Source organism: Mytilus edulis, chromosome 2 (genome assembly GCF_963676685.1).
Source record: "Mytilus edulis chromosome 2, xbMytEdul2.2, whole genome shotgun sequence".
NCBI classification, from domain to species: Eukaryota; Metazoa; Mollusca; class Bivalvia; order Mytilida; family Mytilidae; genus Mytilus; species Mytilus edulis.
In genome coordinates this window covers 63,267,044-63,288,791 of record NC_092345.1, presented here as the reverse complement: position 1 = coordinate 63,288,791, position 21,748 = coordinate 63,267,044, and the positions used below count along the sequence as shown (strand labels likewise).

At 32.2% G+C, this 21,748-nt stretch overlaps 1 protein-coding gene across 2 annotated transcripts in view; it reads left to right on the top strand.

The window, feature by feature from the left end:
• Nucleotides 1–8,455, top strand: part of LOC139512643 (sodium/glucose cotransporter 4-like) — a 36,651-nt gene extending 28,196 nt beyond the window's left edge. The window contains exons 10-15 of one of the 2 annotated variants that reach the window (XM_071300400.1): nucleotides 3,995–4,102; nucleotides 4,680–4,830; nucleotides 5,386–5,554; nucleotides 6,561–6,776; nucleotides 7,082–7,169; nucleotides 8,017–8,455. In XM_071300400.1, the coding sequence (XP_071156501.1) occupies nucleotides 3,995–4,102; nucleotides 4,680–4,830; nucleotides 5,386–5,554; nucleotides 6,561–6,776; nucleotides 7,082–7,169; nucleotides 8,017–8,234 (950 nt within the window). In that variant the 3' untranslated portion in view covers nucleotides 8,235–8,455. Of the gene's footprint in view, nucleotides 1–3,994; nucleotides 4,103–4,679; nucleotides 4,831–5,385; nucleotides 5,555–6,560; nucleotides 6,777–7,081; nucleotides 7,170–7,993 lie in introns of both variants that reach the window. The other variant, XM_071300401.1, reaches the window with a different exon arrangement.
• Nucleotides 8,456–21,748: the final 13,293 nt, after the last annotated feature.

The window sequence follows — 21,748 nt, the reverse complement described above, 5'->3', positions numbered from 1 at the left end:
TTCAAAAATATAAAGCGATACATTCTGAGGATATCATATAAAGCGCAATCTTTGGTTACAATGGCGAAGCTAATGGAGTACAAATTTAAGACCGCAACATGTCTAAGTGTCAAAATATGTATATTTGGTTGCTAAGGAAAGTAAACAATAAAATAAACATAAATTGCATTCCTAGCAGATTTTTTACCTTCAGAACTAAAACAAGAACATAAAAGACTAAAGATTTGTGGTCAATTTTATCTTAAAAAGTGCATTTCTGTGCTTTCTGATGTGCCATAAGGTAGCACTCCACAGTTAGAAAATAAAATTAAAAATGAGCCACAAAATGTTTTATCATCTCCTATTCCTGGATTTCTAATACATTAATCTAACTGTTTGTGTTGTACATGTGCATATGTATGTAATCAGTATATTCCATAGATTTGATTTTTAAAAGTTAAAAGAGTGAAAATAAATTCCTTTTATGTGTATCCATGGCAACATTCTGCATTTATTTACCATAAAATATTGCAAAAAGGGGGGTGGACATGTCATTTATCCCCCCAAAATTTGGATCAAATTAGAATTTCAATGCTTTTGAGTAACACCTTTTTAGAAACTGTTTTCATAAATCTTCCTAATGATCAAATAAAAAATGTGTGTCTTTCGCCTCATTTTTTCGTAAAATCCAATCACAAAGTTCGTGCGATAAAAAGTTGGAAAATAACATTACAATAATTGCCGGACCAATGTATGGTAGGGACATGCAAATACGGACTGTCATACAGAAAACAGCCTATATTACATACAATACATACTCTTGATGTTCATATAAACCCAATACAAAGGCTATTTTAATACTCAGATATCCAAAAATGAATTTTATTGCACACTAGCTCTCATATTTGAAAAATCCACAGGGGCCAAAATGCGAAACTACACACCTAACTGTGGAGTGCTACCTTGGTACCAGTTTTCGTGGATTGCGGAAACCTTGAATTTTCGTGAATTTATGATTTCGTGGTTCTGCAAAAGTCTGGATACAACTTTATTAACATTTGTTTTTCGTTGAACATTTTAATTCGTGGTTCACCTGTACCTAGAAATCCATGAAACCCACGAATATTGGTATCCAACGAATACTCCAGACCGATAGGGCCCTACTTATTCTGTGTCTTGACGTTGAGGTATACATAATGATCATCCAACATGAATAGTAAACAACTGCTGTTGCTTGCAATTAATTGGCTGGAATTGGGTATTGATATGGCACAAAAAGTCAGGGCAGGGTCGGAATACTTGATGACAGACGTAGAGGCGACAGGAGGCAGAGTAGATGGTGGACTAGGGACTGACTTCCCTATCCATGGCCAGTTTGAGCCCCCATGACTCAATTATGTGCGGGAAAAGGAGCTACATTTGAAAGTAGTCTTAATATGTTTCAAGAACTACTATATGTCGTTGGTCTGTGGATTACGAATAACACCCCATAGCACAGACAGACAGATAAATAATTTATTAAACAACAACGAAAAGTAATCTACGATTAACTACCATATAGAAGTGATGAATAACAAGTAAATTATAGAAATGTGACGGTTCGAACTATTCAGTTTCAGACCGTTCTCATTCGAACTAACCCTTACTTATACCGTAGCAAACAGTTGTTTATCCGCAGTAAATACGTTACGACACGTGCAATTGCGTACTAAACCGTGTCATTTCCGTATTTAGCCGTGTCTAACCGTAAGAACCCGTAACACTCATGTCACCAAAACGAACCCCGTCCTTCATCATCTGTGGTAGAAACGTCAAAACCCGTAGTCATACCGTTGTGCATCCGTATTGGATCCGTATCATACTACGGAAACTGCATTTCAGGGATCATCCGTGTGATTTTATCCGTAGCGGATCCGTCGAGGTGATCCGTGAATGTGTGACCTAGACATAATAGACCGTATCGTTTCTTCTTATTTTCTTTCACACGGAGAACTTTATGCCGAATTTTACAACAAAACACGGATTTTTTTAATTCCTATTGTTAATTTTCTATTTGGCTCTCTTTTATAGTGTACCTCCGAACACGTTCATTATGCCAGTGTCTATAGGTTGCATTTCTGTTAATATCGACAATGCGATTTATCATAGGAACTCCTTTACGGCTAAAACTGTACCACTTTTATTATGAAGTTTAATATATCCTAGAACGGAAAGTTCATATGCACTACTACTTTTTTCATAGGGTGAAAAAGGTTGTGCGGCAAATTTTTAACGTTTATATTCCCCAAAATTCTAAGAGTTTAAACTTACACTAGACTTCTGTACTACCCCTACCTTGAGTTTAGGTTTTTCACATATTTTAATTGAACATCTATACATATATATCTTTACTGGTAACATTCTACGGGATGAAACATATAGAACATATCTTTGAACCAGTACGTAAACAAAATTGATTACATGAACATAATATATTTCCCCAAAAGAGGCGTGGTTTGTGAAACAGCTTTATTTACAATGTGCAACCTTTAATGAATTTTTATATTTCAATAAACTTTATCTATGTATCACTGGTAAATTTTCATAACTTTTTATTCAAATACAAAATTTTGGTTGATGAAACTGAGAAATTGTCAAAGAAAACTCGGTTTACTTATAAGTTGAAACTTGCTTTGAACTTGATTTAGTTAATGCGAGTATACTCGTACAAGGGTGCATTGCACCTTTTGTCTTTTTGTTATTTGTTTTGTGGTTTGTCATTGTCTGATAAGTATAACCGTTTCAAACTGTTATTCAATGTGTTCCTGTGTTGTGCTGTCACCACTGTACTAGGTTAGAAAAGGGGTTCAGCGCTAACAAACATGTGTATCCCGCCATACTGTTTAAGTGACTGTCTTTAATAATAAATTAGTTGTGGAATTTAATTTTAAAATGTTTAATTTTACATTCAAATTTACAAAAGGTCGTAAACAAAATACGTAAAAAAAAAAAAAAAAGATGTGCCACATTTGGTGAAGGAACAACTTTCCATATGTACGAGATAGCCAAACAGTACAAATCATTGTAATTTCACGAAAAAAAAATAATGTTCTAAGGTGTTTCTGACATTTCCTCTCTGTCAACAAATATGCGTCACCAAAATCAATTAAAAAAATTGAACTATATTTCTTGAACATCACATAATCTAACGTTAAAAAAGGATATACTTTTTCGATCATGCATGTTTTGGATGTTTTTGTGACACTCAATGAAAGCAACAATAGTAACCTATGTTAAGAGGTCATTAATCGATTGAAAGAAAACAAATCTGGTTTAAAAACTAAAACCGAGGAAAAACACATCAACTATAAGAGGAAAACAACGGAACAACAGAAACACCGTAGTGCAACAAAAACAAACGCCAATGCTATATACATAGAAACGAATTATTTGTAACAACTGTCATATTCCTGACTTTACACGAGATTTTAAGAAAAAAAAATGGTTGGTTGAACCTGGTTTTATGGCAAGCCAAACCTCGCGCTTAATGGAAACGTAAAAAAAATATAAAATCTCAACATTACATGATAGGAATAAAGTACAAATAAATGTAAGAACACTCAGAACAGATAAATACACAAATAAATAAAATAATAGTATATTTCGACATGTTACCACAGAAAAACAACGAACACCTAAAATTACTTTACGACAATACACAAAAACAGCATAATAAATTTAAGAACTGTCACAGTGTGTCACACGAATGAATCGTCATCGCCACAAAAAGTAATGTCACAATTGAATATAAATAGGGATTAAGTTTGTAATGGTGTCATTTGATGTATTTTATAACAATTACAAGAATATTAATATAGAATTGTGTAAGTTATTGTGTTATTTCACTAATACAATACGCAATTATTTCTGAGATTTCTTATTGTAGTTGCCTCAGACAATGTTATGGACTTTTTGTTAAGAATATAAAATCAAATATAAGATAGGAAAAATATATATTATGTATTAACCTTTTCAGATGAAGTTGCTTGTGTGGACTCTGACGTATGTATGAAAGTGTGCGATAATCCAGCTGGATGTTCTAATATTGCATATCCAAAGCTAGTAATGGAGTTGATGCCTGTTGGTAAAAATCAGTTTTATAATTTATTCTTGTTACATATTTTTTGGTGTGTAATGAATGTATCTCAATACGTAATTGCGATTCCTGTAGTTCATTTTCAGCAATTAAAAGTGGAACTGGAATCAGTTTTCATCCTACTTAACTCTCTCATATATTAAAAATATTCAAGATTTGCTATTCCTTGTTCATGTTCTAATTGTTTTAATCTGAACGAATTTAATGATCAGTTTGCAACGTAAAAAGGGAATGATCAATTTATCTCTGTTTTTAAAATATATACGAGAAGAAGATTACACATTCCCTCATCGTTCTAGTTTCTTAGTCTAGATGTGAGGACATCTGCATATGCTTTTCAAAAGAGCTTCAATCATAAGTTTTAAAAAAAACTTACTATACAGATATAATGTACCAGGTTTATTTTGTAAAGTGTGAAAAGTTATTAAATCAATGTTTAACACTCTTCATTATCTTTAAAAAATTCCACTGTGATCGAAATATGATAAAAATGTATGAAAACAACGGCAATTCGATCTTGAAGTTTCCATATTAACTAAGTTATGTCTTAATGTATTATTTAAAGGATTAAGAGGTTTCATGATAGCAGCTATGATGTCAGCAATTATGAGTTCCCTGACATCTATATTCAATAGTGCTAGTACAGTGTTCACCATGGATATTTGGAGAAGGGTCAGGACAAAATCTACTCAAAAGGAATTGTTGATAGTTGGAAGGTAAATAAAAATTACTTATGAAAACAAAAAATATTAAATTAGGTATAGTTTAAATTACATGTTTGTGGGTAAAACATACACTAAAGTGATCACCAATTGTTAAATAAATCAATCATTTTAAAAGTAGAATAGCTACAAAAGAGGATACATTGAAACAATGTATATATATAGTTTTTACACGACATATTTCGATACACACAAATAAATAAATACTAAATATCAAATTAACATCAGTAACTTGAGATATCTTGCGACAAATGTGTTTTTTTTTAAATATCTTCAAGAAATTTGGCATATCTTAAGTTAGCAATTTGTCTAAAGGCATCTTTCATATGTAATGGTTTTGTGATGTTTTCAGTCTTTATTATATGTGAGTCATTGTTTGATTGTGAGTCCAATTTCATTCAACTACAGCGAAATAAGATTGAATCACACTAGTGGATTTTAGTTTTGTTTTTGTCAATTATTGCATGATTAATTTATTCTATTACAAAGTTAAGAGAGCCAACATACGTGACCAAATCTAATCTCATATTATGCTTCATATTTTGTCAGATTATTTATTGTTCTGATGTGTACCCTAAGCATTCTATGGATACCATTGGTTAAATCAGCACAGGGAGGAAAACTGTTTACTTACATGGTAGTTGTGGAGGGGTATCTTGGATCGCCACTTGGGGTTTTGTTTCTAATATCTATTTTCTGGAAAGGGACAACTGAAGCGGTAAAGTAATAAAATGTATTTGAATTATCATACTATATATGTATAAGTAGTCGCTATTCCAATAAGTACTTGTTGCGCACCCTGCTGTCCGTCTTGTCTTTGTACTTATAAGAAGCAGACGTTATACGAAAACTTCTTAGATCGATAAAGTGTCGATTTGCATGACGGACGATACATGCATAGCAGGAGAATCAATAAAATTCTTTTTGTAGTTCATGTGACTTTTTATATTGTTTATGCTATATTCGATTGGTCTTCTGAGTCGATTTATGGGATTTGAACATCGGTAAATGTGTTGCCAAAAAATTATCCATACTTGACCTCTGATCCTAATTTGCTGATATTGCATCGTATAGAATATTGAAACCCTTGGCAGAAAAAGATAGTACAGATATGCTTTGGAATAGTATATGTTTAGCCGTATGTTAGATAGGAGCATTAAAAATTACGTTTCTATGGATAATACAACTCCACTATTTTCACATATATAAATTACTGTTGGGTTTGTCTTTTTTTGTTGTTTTCACTTTGGTATATATAAAACCATTAGATTTCGTAAAACCAAGATGAAAAACAGTTAAGGCAAAACAAAACTAAATATCAAATGACATTAACCAGTCCAAAAGATTGGACTTAACTTAAGACCAGTGTTAAGTAATGAAACCCTAGGTCGAAATGTGTTACATCATAGTTGCGTTTTGTAAAAGGAGATAAGCCACGACCATGCCGGGAAAGGAAGAACAGTTACTTTAAATAAGTGACATGTGACACAAATGATTCACATTTGGTTTTGAAACATCAATTAGTATAAAACATTGTAAAAATAGAAAATTATTCTTGTTTTTAGTAAATAAACTCATCATAGATACCAGGACTAAATTTAGTATATACGCCAGACGCGCGTTTCGACTACAAAAGACTCATCAGTGACGCTCGAATCCAAAAAATTTAAAAAGGCCAAATAAAGTAAGATGTTGAAGAGCATTGAGTAAATTTTATATTTTAGGGAGCTTTCTGGGGATTATTGATAGGGCATGTAGTTGGCGGCACACGGCTTATACTAGAATTTGTTTATCCTGCTCCAGCATGTGGTGAACCAGAAACCCGACCAGAAATTCTATACAAGTTGCACTCCATGTATTTCATTCCTCTTCTGTTGGTGTTGACTGCAGCTGCAATAGTCGTTATCAGCATGTTTACCACTAAAAGAACCGAAACAGAGGTAGATACAAATGTTATATAGAATTAAATTAATCTTTTTTTTTGTACGTTGTCATTTCATTTTTATAGAATAGTTATGAACTTCAAATATAAATGAAGTATATTCATATATGAGGTGATAAAATTGTAGGTTTATGGTGAAACTTTGTCATGCACTACATATATTAATCAATGTGTAACGATAGACGTTAGAAAATCAAAAATGTAAAAAGTACATGTAGTTCTTTTCACAAACGCAAAGTTATAAAAAGTCTTTTAGTAGTGTAAAAATGATTGCAATGTAAAAGCTAAGTGAGTCAATTTTAGTTAGTAGGCGTGACGTGGTGGACTCGATATGACCCGTATACAGTCAATCGTAAGGACAAAGTTGGTGAAGACAATATCACAATAAAAGGTATTTAAAAGACACTTTTTTCATGTTTTAAGTCGGTACGTTTGTATGGACCATAAATTTTATCAGTTTAATAAAAAAAAAACTTTTACTCTAAGTGTTAATAAACTTGAAAGCTTGTTTTTGTTTTCTAAAAAGAGGATCTTTATAATGATCAATTCGTAGCATTTATAGGTTATATTATCTGTTTAATGACCAAAGGGGGTATGTATTTTTCTCTGATTTTGTCACTGGGGCCGCATATTTGCTTAATGATTTCTGATGTTTTTGTGACTATAGAAATATAGTAGGACGGAAAGTGCTAACCAACTTTAGCGCCGAAAGCACATAATTATCCTGATAACCATAGTTATGAGGTTGGATTATAGTCTGCTTATTAAAAGAAGATATTAAAATGAAACATTAATATATATAAATATATATCGAAAAATTATAAATATTAATATTGAAGACTGTCTTTAACTGATCTTAATTGTAATTAAGATTTTTTTCATAAAAGCGTGATATTGAAACATGGGGCATCAAGCTATCCCTTGGTATACACTACACCTTTCAGTCAGTTTGGTATTCGGGTTCTTGTTTTGCGACTTCTGTTTATTATAAATATAAATGCATGACAGACAGACAGATAGAACATCTTTCAGAGGCGGATTTAGGGGGGGGCCAGGGGGCCCGGGCCCCCCCTTTTTGGGAAAAAATTTGGTTGCTTATATAGGGAATCACTGAAGCGTGACTGGAGTGGGCCCCCTCTTAGGTCAGTCAGTGGGCCCCCACTTATGAAAATTCCTGGATCCGCCACTGTCTTTTATCGTCGTAATGGTTTACAGTACACAATTTTTATTTATCACAGAAGAATGCGACAGCGGTGATCAACGTCAATCTGGAGGGTTGTGTTCACGTTTTGTGGTATTCATGTTTGGTAGCAACGATTCTCATCTGACCCAAGAAATACAAGTAGCTGACAGAAAAACATTTATACAAGAGAAAAGACTATGGAGAATATTCCTTAACGTGCTTGCTGTATTTCTGATTGCCATAATTGCATTTCTCTGCGGATTTTATCGCTAAATTGTATTGATGTGTTAAATACATTATTCAGTTTCTGTTGGCTACATTGTAAAGTATATGTCCGGTAAATTTGAAAAGAAATACGAGTTACCGTGAATAAAAAGGAATATATTTTCTTTACATTTCAAAATAAATAGTTACCTTTGACAAATAGGTATTCATAAACGTATATATTGAATGTTTTAAGTATACAAAATAAAAACTGAATGACTAATTATCAACAAGACTCTAGTTTTGTCAATTAGAAAGGAAAGCGTTTTTATATTTAATCATATTATATGTATGCATTATGTTAATTTTATCAAGTATTTCTATTCAATAATGAATAATTACTTAACTGAAATCTTTAATTTTCCCTTTTTTAATACTGCAATATAAAAATGATAATACAAATGTACTTTCAGTTGGACATACAAGGAAAGGCCACTCTAGCATCATTTTAGGCATACTGGCAACAACAATAACCATGAAAAAAGACTCTCTAATATCGTTTTATGAATACCGGAAATATACCAAACACGAGAAAAGTCTCTCTTGTATCATTCCAAAAACACACCAGCAGGATTAAATGAACGAAAAAAAAACTCCTTTATTATCTCATACATACCGACACACAATTAATAAGCGAAAAATTTCACCTTAACATTCCAGCCATAACTGAAAGAATCAAAAATGAGAAAAACCACTCATAAATCATTTCAGAGATATCGGAAAGAATAAAAAAAAAAGAGAAAAAAGCCTCGTCTTTATCATTCTAGACAAACAGGAACAAATTCATCTCCGACAATTATCCTAGACAAACTGAAAAAAAAATCAATTTAATAGATCACCTTTTCTTAAAGAAAAATTGTACAGTATTTTACCTTTGTTTCAACTAAAAAAATACTTTGTACAGTTTAATCCTTTCCAGTGGTACAGTGAAAATTTCACACTACATTTCATTGCATATAAAAAAGTAATCATCACCGGAAGTAAACAACCCAAATTTTTATACTGTTATTTTATGATTACCTGCTTTGGTAACTATGTAACCTTAACTTTCTAAAATATGTTTTAAGACCAATAAATAAAACAAGAATGATGCTTTCACACACCCAACATACATGTTTATGACTCAGAAAAATTTAAGTGCATTAAAATGCAGGGTTAATTTTCGACAACTGTCAAATTCAAGGGAATTTTTTTATACCTACTTTCGTATACAACCGGAAGTGATGTACCATGATTTGGTGGTACTGCACCTAAAAACAAAATAAAACACAGTATTTGAGGTAAATAAAAATCACAAATTCTAAGTATACCACATGTCAATTCCAATCAAAAGAATTTTAGATATTACCAAAGACAACCTCAGAGAAGATTCTAACAGTCACATTATGTTGAGAAGTTGAACCATGCATTTTTTGGTATATTTTAAACGGACTTCATTAACAAGGGTGTGTTTTTTACACAGAATCTGCTTCAACAGAGTTATGAAGAAGAATAATTAAAGTCAACACAACTTAATTTTTTTTGTTACAATCCAAAATTGTTTAACCGACACTATAGTGTCTCAACTAACAAATGACATATTTTTTGCTTTCTTAGATCTATAGATACCAGATTAAATCTATTTTGTATTTTTATCGGTTTATTTATTCCTGATTATTACAATTTACCTATGTGTGTATTTGCATGGCGGATGATTCGTACATATTTGGAGATGCTTACCCTGCCGACGCACATGGTCTCGCTTATTTTGAAGTTTTCCAATTTCATCAATTTTAGTTTGTAAATTAGTTTTGAGATTTATACACCAGTAAACTACTGTCCTTTTAATTTGAACTAGAATCTATGATTTGATTTTTTCAACGCCACTTTTAAGCACCACAGTTTGGCTATTTCGTGGCGGCCAGTTTTTTTGGTGGAGGAAGCCGGAGTGCCCGGAGTTAAACCACCGACCTTCGATGGGAAAACTGACAATCCTAGACAATTAAGATTTGAGTCGAGTGGAGTTCGAACTCGCAACCTCAGTGTTGACTGGCTAGTGATTAAAGTATTAACTTCTTAGACCACTCGGCAACCGAGGCCCCCAGAATCTAGGACAAACATGACGATTTTAATTTTGAAATTAACAATTTCCCCAACCTTAGTAGCAGTTTACCAATATCACCTGCATATGGAATACATATTTCCCAACTAAATCGATATTCGAGAGTTTGTAGCTGCTACTCATACTTTGTAAAACGTCATCAGTGTCTGAGTAGAAAGCAGATGAACCAGGGATGTGTCCAAGAACGTCTCGTTCTTTCTCTAAAAAATATACATCGGAAGGTACAAAGACCTTGTTGAAAAATATTCCGTATCAACTACGCAAATAATATACGATGGGTTTGACGTATAGATTCTAGGTACTGGCGTTGTTTATCATCTTAATAACGTGTTATAGTATTCTCTTATTTTTCTTCACAATTATACTTTTCACTTATTAGTCTGTTTTTGGTTATATTCTTGACGTGGATCCATACTTATACATCCCGTCGTGTAATTTTGTTATTTTACTTTTTATGTCTTAAACACCTCTCAATTTTATTGATGAAACACTCATATTTCCGGAATAGTCCATACACACACAAGACGCAGATGCTCTTTCATATTAGTTAAAGCTATGAAGTCGTTCACGAAACTTACAGTTGAAATTGGTCAATGAATGCACATGCTTAATCAATCTCATCGACCAAAGTATTGCTTAGCACCTGTCTTACTTCCTTGAAAAAAATGTTGTTGTCCTGGCAGATAAATCCCCAAACAAAGTCTTTATTGTGTCTTTTGCATTTACTACTTTGAAAAGAATGAAGTATTCACAATTCACAAACTCACCATATACCATCCACTTCACTTATCAAAGATGAAATCCTTAATTATCATAGGTCTGATATATGTTCCTTGTGAATTTTCAACCAGAGATGTAGTACTGTATCTGCATCATCTGTATTTAAGATGACATAAGTGTTCTTACAAACATTTTTATATTGCTTCGCATATGCTTCTCAAAACTTTTATCTAAATTATTAACATTAATTTTATTATCGATCTAACCTGGTTGGAATCAGATTCAGATACTGAAGACATCCATAGATCTGTCAATGTGCATACAATCTAGGTCTCTTTCCTTTTGCAACAGTACTGAACATTTTACTATGGCTATCCGTTAAACATAAATTCCCCAGTTCAAGCAAAAACACAAATTTAAAATAAAGGTCCTGTTTTGTTTCATACAAAAAACCAGAGGCATACAGTAGCTTCTAAGTAAAAATGAAGTAAAGGTGATGATTTACTTAACCTTCATGTAATCCTATATAGATGAAGTTCTTTCACTACATTATTCAAAGTGGTGGGACTGTTGAACGCATCTATCGGAATATGACAGTTGTTTTCCATTCGTTTGATATGTATGAGCTTTTGATTTTGCCATTTCATGCAGATACAGTTAAGTCAGCGCCTCATATCTTGACTACCCACTAGAAGTCAAAAATGAGATTTGGTTGAGAACAAAACGTAACGACAAAAGAGAGGATTTCAGATTGTGAACTTTTAATTTCTGTGTAGCATCACACTGTTTCTACATATGGAGTTTATATTTTCCGAGTGATACGATATTCCCGAGCTTCCATTGCCCAACATGAATTCATTTATAGAAGATTGCTGATTTCAAGAAACCTACTGAACCAAGAGTTTCTAGCTGTGAAGTTGAAATCAACCATTAGAAAAATTTTACGCACGCCTTTACGAGTTGTTTGACTATGAAGCAATATCTGTTTCTTAGATGGCGACTGATATATGAATAAGAAGATGTGGTATGAAAAGAAATGAAAAACCTCTCTATCTCAGTCACTATGTATAAAAAGTAAACAATAAAATAATCGTTCCAGTTGTCATTACCATAGTGCTATCTTCTTTTTCTAGAATGTGATATATCGAAAAAATACTTATCACCCGGTTTGTACTTATATCAGAACCACGACGGATGTGTGCCATATGTAGATCGGCACTTAAAATCACCTGTGTTTTGGGTTTTTCTTGTGGGAATTCGTGTTGATTTGTATTTAGTTTTCTATGTTGTGTTTTGTAAAATAAAGGCAACAGTAGTATATTGCTGTTTAAAAGTCATCAATCGTTTGAGAGAAAACAAACTAAAAACGAGGGAAACATATCAACTATAAGAGAACAATAACTTTTGTAAACTTGTGTTTGTCTTTTGTACGTTTGCCTGTTTTTGCCAAGGCAATGTCTGTTTGTTTACAACTTCTAGTTGTAATATCCATGTGCTACCTTTCAGGTCTATTTCATGCATGTAAAAATGTGTATCTATGATAGGCGAAAAAAACTTAAAACAAGAGATGTATCACACGAAGATGCATCATTCATATGATGAAAATGCAGTTTACATACATACAAGTGTATAATTTAGGACTGGTAGGTGTCCAAGTCTAGTTATTATTTAGACATGATATTCTGAGTCTTTTTGTACTAAGTCACTACTCTAAAACAAATATTTTCAAAATTTAAAGAATGTTTTCTTAGACACGTTTAAACTTAAATTGTGCATGGGTTCGTCGGTTGATACCCAAATTGTGCAGTTTAGAGTACTACAAATTCAATGCTTATGTGAATGTATTATTAAATTAGTCATCAGAAAAATTTGTTACCATAGAACATAAATGATGCAACACAATTTGAAAATGTGAAATTTTTATAATAAACTTGTAGTTAGTTTAATATAAGAGTGGTCTTTCTTTTACAACAAAATAACTAAGAAAAATGATGTGGTGCATAATTCAAAAATCAAGCTATTTTTGTTATATATGTCTTAACTTGAGTTTCAAAGTATGCTCATTCTCTTAGGGTGAAATATCAGTGTTTCATCAGTTTCCGATTTGGTACCACTCAAGATCTTTAAATCATAGACTATGATAGGTAAATGTAGTATATTTATCAATATTTTGAAACCACAGTTTCTATCTTCAAAAAGCTTTTAAAAAGTTTAGTTTAAGTAGAATTTCTTCGGTGATTTCTATAAATTTTTCTATTCGAAGCCACCATTATTTTAAACATGTTGGATTTTTAATTAGTATGTCTTACATAGAATTACTACGTCTTGACTAATTCTATTAAGCTTTTGATAGTCTGTTTCGTAAAGGAATAATTATCGATACGAGACAAACAATTATCAATATCCATTTTACATTGAAATGTTTAAAGGAAGTACACAAATTAATTTTAACTTCATGATTCAAACCTCCTTTTCTCATCACTTTGCGTCCGGCGTCCGGCGTCGTCGTCCGTCGTCGTTAACTTTAACAAAAATCTTCTCCTCTGTAACTACTGGGCCAAATTTAACCAAACTTGGCCACAATCATCATTGGGGTATCTAGTTTAAAAAATTTGTGGCGTGACCCGGCCAACTAACCAAGATGGCCGCCATGGCTAAAAATAGAACATAGGAGTAAAATGTAGATTTTGGCTTATAACTCTGAAACCAAAGCATTTAGAGCAAATCTGACATGGGAGTAAAAATGTTTATCAGGTCAAGATCTATCTGCCCTGAAATTTTCAGACGAATCGGACAACCAGTTGTTGGGTTGCTGCTCCTGAATTGGCAATTTTAAGGAAAGTATACCGTTGTTTGGCCATTATCTTGAATATTATTATAGATAGAGATAAATTGTAAACAGCAATAATGTACAGCAAAGTAAGATCTACAAATAAGGTAAATGACTAAAATGGTCAGTTGACCCCTTAAGGAGTTATTGCCCTTTATAGTCATTTTTTACCAATTTTTCGTAATTTTTTGTATTCTTTTACAAAAATCTTCTCTTAAACTACTGGTCCAAATTTAACCATACTTGGCCATAATCATCAATAAGGTATCTAGTTTTAAAAAATGTGTGCGGTGACCCTGCCAACCAACCAAGATGGCCGCCATGGCTAAAAATAGAACATAGGGGTAAAATGTAGATGTTGGCTTATAACTCTGAAACCAAAGCATAAAGAGCAATTCAGACATGGGGTTAAATTGTTTTGCAAGTCTGGATATATCTGCCCTGAAATTTTCAGATGAATCCAACAACCGGCTGTTGGGTTGCTGCTCCTGAATTGGTAATTTTTAAGGAAATTTTGCTGTTTTTGGTTATTATCTTGAATATTATTATAGATAATGATAAACTGTAAACAGCAATAATGTTCAGCAAAGTAAGATCCACAAATAAGTCGACATGCTCAAAAAGGTCAGTTGAATTATTGCCCTTTATAGTCAATTTTTAATAATTTTTTTAATTTTTTAAATTTTTATAAATTTTAACAAAATATTTTCCTCTGTAACTATTGGGCCAAGTTCATTATAAATTGAGATATTTGTAGAAAGCAAGAATGTTAGGCAAAGTAAGATCTACAAACACATCACCATCACCAAAACACAATTTTGTCATGAATCCATCTGTGTCCTTTGTTTAACATGCACATAGACCAAGATGAGCGATACAGGCTCTTAAGAGCCTCTAGTTTGATAAACGAGTTCAAAGACCAAGCTAAAGGCAATTCCCCATGGATCATCCATGTGAAAGCTACTGTATGTTACCTCACAGGGAAATGGCAACGGTTCCAATAGATAAGACAGGGTCAATAGAACAAATTAAATATAGTATCATGACTTTATCTACATATGGATAATTTTGGAATGCAAAGCAAACCGGTCTTGACTAGAAAAATGTTGTGGATCTTTGAAGTAGAAATTTGACCATATATTCAACAGGTTTAATAAACTGTTACTTATCTTATTTATTTAATCTTGCGTGATTCAAAATTTTTTACCAAAATATCGTTTGAAACGTATGAATATACTGATGGAACAAATGTGTTTATTAACACACTTTCCGTATTTTTCGAATACCAATTTCTCTCAACAATTTTAGATTGATTATGTTTTGGATATCTGTAATAAAAAATGAGGTCAAGATTTAATCTGAATAGAAATCGAAGAAATGATTTAAGAAAAAAAAATCCTTTAAAGATTGTGTTAAAATTTTGAGTTTATGGTTCAAAATGAAAAAGATATGGTATGCATGTCAGTACTACAACTATCTTGACTTCATCTATCTGTTATGTCTGCTACACAACCGTTATAGGTTGCACTTTGTAAATACAGCTGTTTCTCAAAACACGCCTCTTTTGGGGAGTAATTGAATATTCATAGAAAATTGATTTTGTTTACATACTGGTTCCCAGTTATACTCTCTGTGTTCCATATCGCAGAGACAGAACTTGGGAATGTTACCAGTAAATAAACATGTGCATATTGTTTACATTGAAATCTGTGGTAACCTTTCATTCGAGGTAGGGGTAGTTAAGAAAATTAGTGTAAGTTTAAACTCTGAGAAGTTCAGGGCATATAAACGTTGAAAATATGCCGCACAGCCCTATATTTTGACCTTTGAAAAAAATTGTGGTGCATATGAACTTTCAATTCTAGGATAAGATTTTTTTCAAAACTTCATAGTAAAAGTGGTACAGTTTTAGCCGTAAAAGGAGTTCCTATGGGAAATTGCATTGTCAATATTTACAGAAATGCAACCTATATAGGGTGAAAAAGGGGAACATTCAGAATTTAACCAAATTTGCTTTATTTCACAGATTTTAAAGAAATTAACTGAAATAAGAAGTTTTATAAATATTTAATGAAGATTGATAGAATCCTGGGCCTTAAATATGATGACTCAGCATAAATTCACAGTTTACAGTATGCATAGTTTACTTGAAAGTCCTGGATACAAAATTAAATCATAATATTTGCATATTTGTAAGTTAAATTGTTAAGAAGTGCTTATATTTACTCTTCGCAGTCATTGAAACTCATAGATCCTTTCTGAATATTATTTATGGGGTATTTGTGTCCTTTCGATAACCCAAAAGTAAGCCGCAACACCTAAGTCTGCTTTTTAGCTCACCTGGCCCGAAGGGCCAAGTGAGCTTTTCTCATCACTTGGCGTCCGGCGTCCGTCGTCGTCCGTCGTCGTCGTTAACTTTTACAAAAATCTTCTCCTCTGAAACTACTGGGCCAAATTTAACCAAACTTGGCCACAATCATCATTGGGGTATCTAGTTTAAAAAATGTGTTCGGTTACCCGGCCAACCAACCAAGATGGCCGCCATGGCTAAAAATAGAACATAGGGGTCAAATGCAGTTTTTGGCTTATAACTCTGAAACCGAAGCATTTAGAGCAAATCTGACATGGGGTTGAATTGTTTATTAAGTCAAGATCTATCTGCCCTAAAATTTTCAGACGAATCGGACAACCGGTTGTTGGGTTGCTGCCCCTGAATTGGCAATTTTAAGGAAATTTTGCCGTTATATGGTTATTATCTTGAATATTATTATAGATAGAGATAAACTGTAAACAGCAATAATGTTCAGCAAAGTAAGATCTACAAATAAGTCAACATGACCGAAATGGTCAGTTGACCCATATAGGAGTTATTGCCCTTTATAGTCAATTTTTAACCATTTTTCGTAAATCTTATTAATCTTTTACAAAAATTTTCTCCTCTGAAACCACTGGGCCAAATTTATCCAAACTTGGCCACAATTATCTTTTGGGTATCTAGTTTTAAAAATGTGTCCAGGGACCCGGCCAACCAACCAAGATGGCCGCCATGGCTAAAAATAGAAGATAGGGGTAAAATGCAGTTTTTGGCTTATAACTTAAAAACCAAAGCATTAAGAGCAAATCTGACTATTAGAAAATTGTTTATCAGGTCAAGATCTATCTACCCTGAAATTTTCAGATGAATCTGACAACCTGTTGTTGGGTTGCTGCCCCTGAATTGGTAATTTTAAGGAAATTTTACTGTTTTTGGTTATTATCTTGAAAATTATTAAAGATAGAAATAAACTGTAAACAGCAATAATGTTCAGCAAAGTAAGATTTACAAATAAGTCAACATGGCCGAAATGGTCAGTTGACCCATATAGGAGTTATTGTCCTTTATAGTCAATTTTTAACCATTTTTCGTAAATCTTAGTAATCTTTTACAAAAATCTTCTCCTCTGAAACTACTGGGCCAAATTAATCCAAACTTATCCACAATCATCTTTTGGGTATCTAGTTTAAAAAATATGTCCGATGACCCGGCCATCCAACCAAGATGGCCGCCATGGCTAAAAATAGAAGATAGGGGTAAAATGCAGTTTTTGGCTTATAACTCAAAAACCAAAGCCTTTAGAGCAAATCTGACAGGGGGATAAATTGTTTATCAGGTCAAGATCTATCTGCCCTGAAATTTTCAGATAAATCGGACAACCCGTTGTTGGGTTCCTGCCCCTGAATTGGTAATTTTAAGGAAATTTTACTGTTTTTGGTTATTATCTTGAAAATTATTATAGATAGAAATAAACTGTAAACAGCAATAATGTTCAGCAAAGTAAGATTTACAAATAAGTCAACATGACCGAAATGGTCAATTGACCCCCTAAGGAGTTATTGTCCTTTATAGTCAATTTTCAACAGTTTTTATAAAATTTGTAAATTTTTACTAACATTTTCCACTGAAACTACTGGGCCAACTTCATTATAGATAGAGATAATTGTAAGCTGCAAGGATGTTCAGTAAAGTAAGATGTACAAACACATCACCATCACCAAAATACAATTTTGTCATGAATCCATCTGCTTCCTTTGTTTAATAGTCACATAGACCAAGGTGAGCGACACAGGCTCTTTAGAGCCTCTAGTTTGTCACCACGGCATAATAAATACAAGCTAGAAAAACAAAAATATCTCAAGAAAACTTACAATAGTGTGTTCTATCCTGAATATGTACTAAATATTCCAAATTGCTAGAAACAGCAGAATGATTTAGGAAATTTGAGGCCCCAGGGGCAAAAAACATAGCAAATTGTCTACCCCCTAGGTCATAAAACAAATAATTTAACTTGTAAATGCTATGAATTTATGATTTTAAAGTTCTTGATATAGAAAACAATAACTATGCTTGGAAGTTATGCAAAAATCAGATGTTAGCAGTCATCTCTACAACATTTTAAGTGAATTTATATCTCAGACTGGTATCTGCATACATACAACTATTGCAAATATGGCTTTGTTTGAACACTTCTAGTATATATAGTAGCTAAATTGTGTCAGATATATGGTTACAGATGATACTGTTGTGACAAGAATTCTAAATTGACCATTTGAGGCAGAAAATGTGTTCTTTAATTGACAAATAGGCATACAGTAAGATGTGGACTGGAGATAGAGGCTGGATTGGATACTTTATATAATCTTGAATGTTGTAATGATTGACTGCTGAACATTACAATTATGATATTCTGATATGCTTTCAATATGTTATAAAAACAGTTTTTAACAGGTTTTAGGCATTTTTTATCAGAAAATATGCAAATAGGGTAAGCTGGCAATAATTAAAGTCTTGTTTTCAAATTCTTTAAAAAATTGAAACAGAGGAGGGGGTATAAAATGTATAGTAAAGAAAAACTTAGAGTATACACAGTGATTTCTTTAAGACTTTAATTCTGATAAATGAGTATTAATGTGAGAAAAACTGATTTTAGAGAGTTTTCTATTTGAATAAATGTCTGTATATAGGGTGAAAAAGGGGAACATTCAGAATTTAACCAAATTTGCTTTATTTCACAGATTTTAAAGAAATTAACTGAAATAAGAAGTTTTATAAATATTTAATGAAGATTGATAGAATCCTGGGCCTTAAATATGATGACTCAGCATAAATTCACAGTTTACAGTATGCATAGTTTACTTGAAAGTCCTGGATACAAAATTAAATCATAATATTTGCATATTTGTAAGTTAAATTGTTAAGAAGTGCTTATATTTACTCTTCGCAGTCATTGAAACTCATAGATCCTTTCTGAATATTATTTATGGGGTATTTGTGTCCTTTCGATAACCCAAAAGTAAGCCGCAACACCTAAGTCTGCTTTTTTGTCACCACGGCATAATAAATACAAGCTAGAAAAACAAAAATATCTCAAGAAAACTTACAATAGTGTGTTCTATCCTGAATATGTACTAAATATTCCAAATTGCTAGAAACAGCAGAATGATTTAGGAAATTTGAGGCCCCAGGGGCAAAAAACATAGCAAATTGTCTACCCCCTAGGTCATAAAACAAATAATTTAACTTGTAAATGCTATGAATTTATGATTTTAAAGTTCTTGATATAGAAAACAATAACTATGCTTGGAAGTTATGCAAAAATCAGATGTTAGCAGTCATCTCTACAACATTTTAAGTGAATTTATATCTCAGACTGGTATCTGCATACATACAACTATTGCAAATATGGCTTTGTTTGAACACTTCTAGTATATATAGTAGCTAAATTGTGTCAGATATATGGTTACAGATGATACTGTTGTGACAAGAATTCTAAATTGACCATTTGAGGCAGAAAATGTGTTCTTTAATTGACAAATAGGCATACAGTAAGATGTGGACTGGAGATAGAGGCTGGATTGGATACTTTATATAATCTTGAATGTTGTAATGATTGACTGCTGAACATTACAATTATGATATTCTGATATGCTTTCAATATGTTATAAAAACAGTTTTTAACAGGTTTTAGGCATTTTTTATCAGAAAATATGCAAATAGGGTAAGCTGGCAATAATTAAAGTCTTGTTTTCAAATTCTTTAAAAAATTGAAACAGAGGAGGGGGTATAAAATGTATAGTAAAGAAAAACTTAGAGTATACACAGTGATTTCTTTAAGACTTTAATTCTGATAAATGAGTATTAATGTGAGAAAAACTGATTTTAGAGAGTTTTCTATTTGAATAAATGTCTGTATATAGGGTGAAAAAGGGGAACATTCAGAATTTAACCAAATTTGCTTTATTTCACAGATTTTAAATAAATTAACTGAAATAAGAAGTTTTATAAATATTTAATGAAGATTGATAGAATCCTGGGCCTTAAATATGATGACTCAGCATAAATTCACAGTTTACAGTATGCATAGTTTACTTGAAAGTCCTGGATACAAAATTAAATCATAATATTTGCATATTTGTAAGTTAAATTGTTAAGAAGTGCTTATATTTACTCTTCGCAGTCATTGAAACTCATAGATCCTTTCTGAATATTATTTATGGGGTATTTGTGTCCTTTCGATAACCCAAAAGTAAGCCGCAACACCTAAGTCTGCTTTTTTGTCACCACGGCATAATAAATACAAGCTAGAAAAACAAAAATATCTCAAGAAAACTTACAATAGTGTGTTCTATCCTGAATATGTACTAAATATTCCAAATTGCTAGAAACAGCAGAATGATTTAGGAAATTTGAGGCCCCAGGGGCAAAAAACATAGCAAATTGTCTACCCCCTAGGTCATAAAACAAATAATTTAACTTGTAAATGCTATGAATTTATGATTTTAAAGTTCTTGATATAGAAAACAATAACTATGCTTGGAAGTTATGCAAAAATCAGATGTTAGCAGTCATCTCTACAACATTTTAAGTGAATTTATATCTCAGACTGGTATCTGCATACATACAACTATTGCAAATATGGCTTTGTTTGAACACTTCTAGTATATATAGTAGCTAAATTGTGTCAGATATATGGTTACAGATGATACTGTTGTGACAAGAATTCTAAATTGACCATTTGAGGCAGAAAATGTGTTCTTTAATTGACAAATAGGCATACAGTAAGATGTGGACTGGAGATAGAGGCTGGATTGGATACTTTATATAATCTTGAATGTTGTAATGATTGACTGCTGAACATTACAATTATGATATTCTGATATGCTTTCAATATGTTATAAAAACAGTTTTTAACAGGTTTTAGGCATTTTTTATCAGAAAATATGCAAATAGGGTAAGCTGGCAATAATTAAAGTCTTGTTTTCAAATTCTTTAAAAAATTGAAACAGAGGAGGGGGTATAAAATGTATAGTAAAGAAAAACTTAGAGTATACACAGTGATTTCTTTAAGACTTTAATTCTGATAAATGAGTATTAATGTGAGAAAAACTGATTTTAGAGAGTTTTCTATTTGAATAAATGTCTGTATATAGGGTGAAAAAGGGGAACATTCAGAATTTAACCAAATTTGCTTTATTTCACAGATTTTAAAGAAATTAACTGAAATAAGAAGTTTTATAAATATTTAATGAAGATTGATAGAATCCTGGGCCTTAAATATGATGACTCAGCATAAATTCACAGTTTACAGTATGCATAGTTTACTTGAAAGTCCTGGATACAAAATTAAATCATAATATTTGCATATTTGTAAGTTAAATTGTTAAGAAGTGCTTATATTTACTCTTCGCAGTCATTGAAACTCATAGATCCTTTCTGAATATTATTTATGGGGTATTTGTGTCCTTTCGATAACCCAAAAGTAAGCCGCAACACCTAAGTCTGCTTTTTTGTCACCACGGCATAATAAATACAAGCTAGAAAAACAAAAATATCTC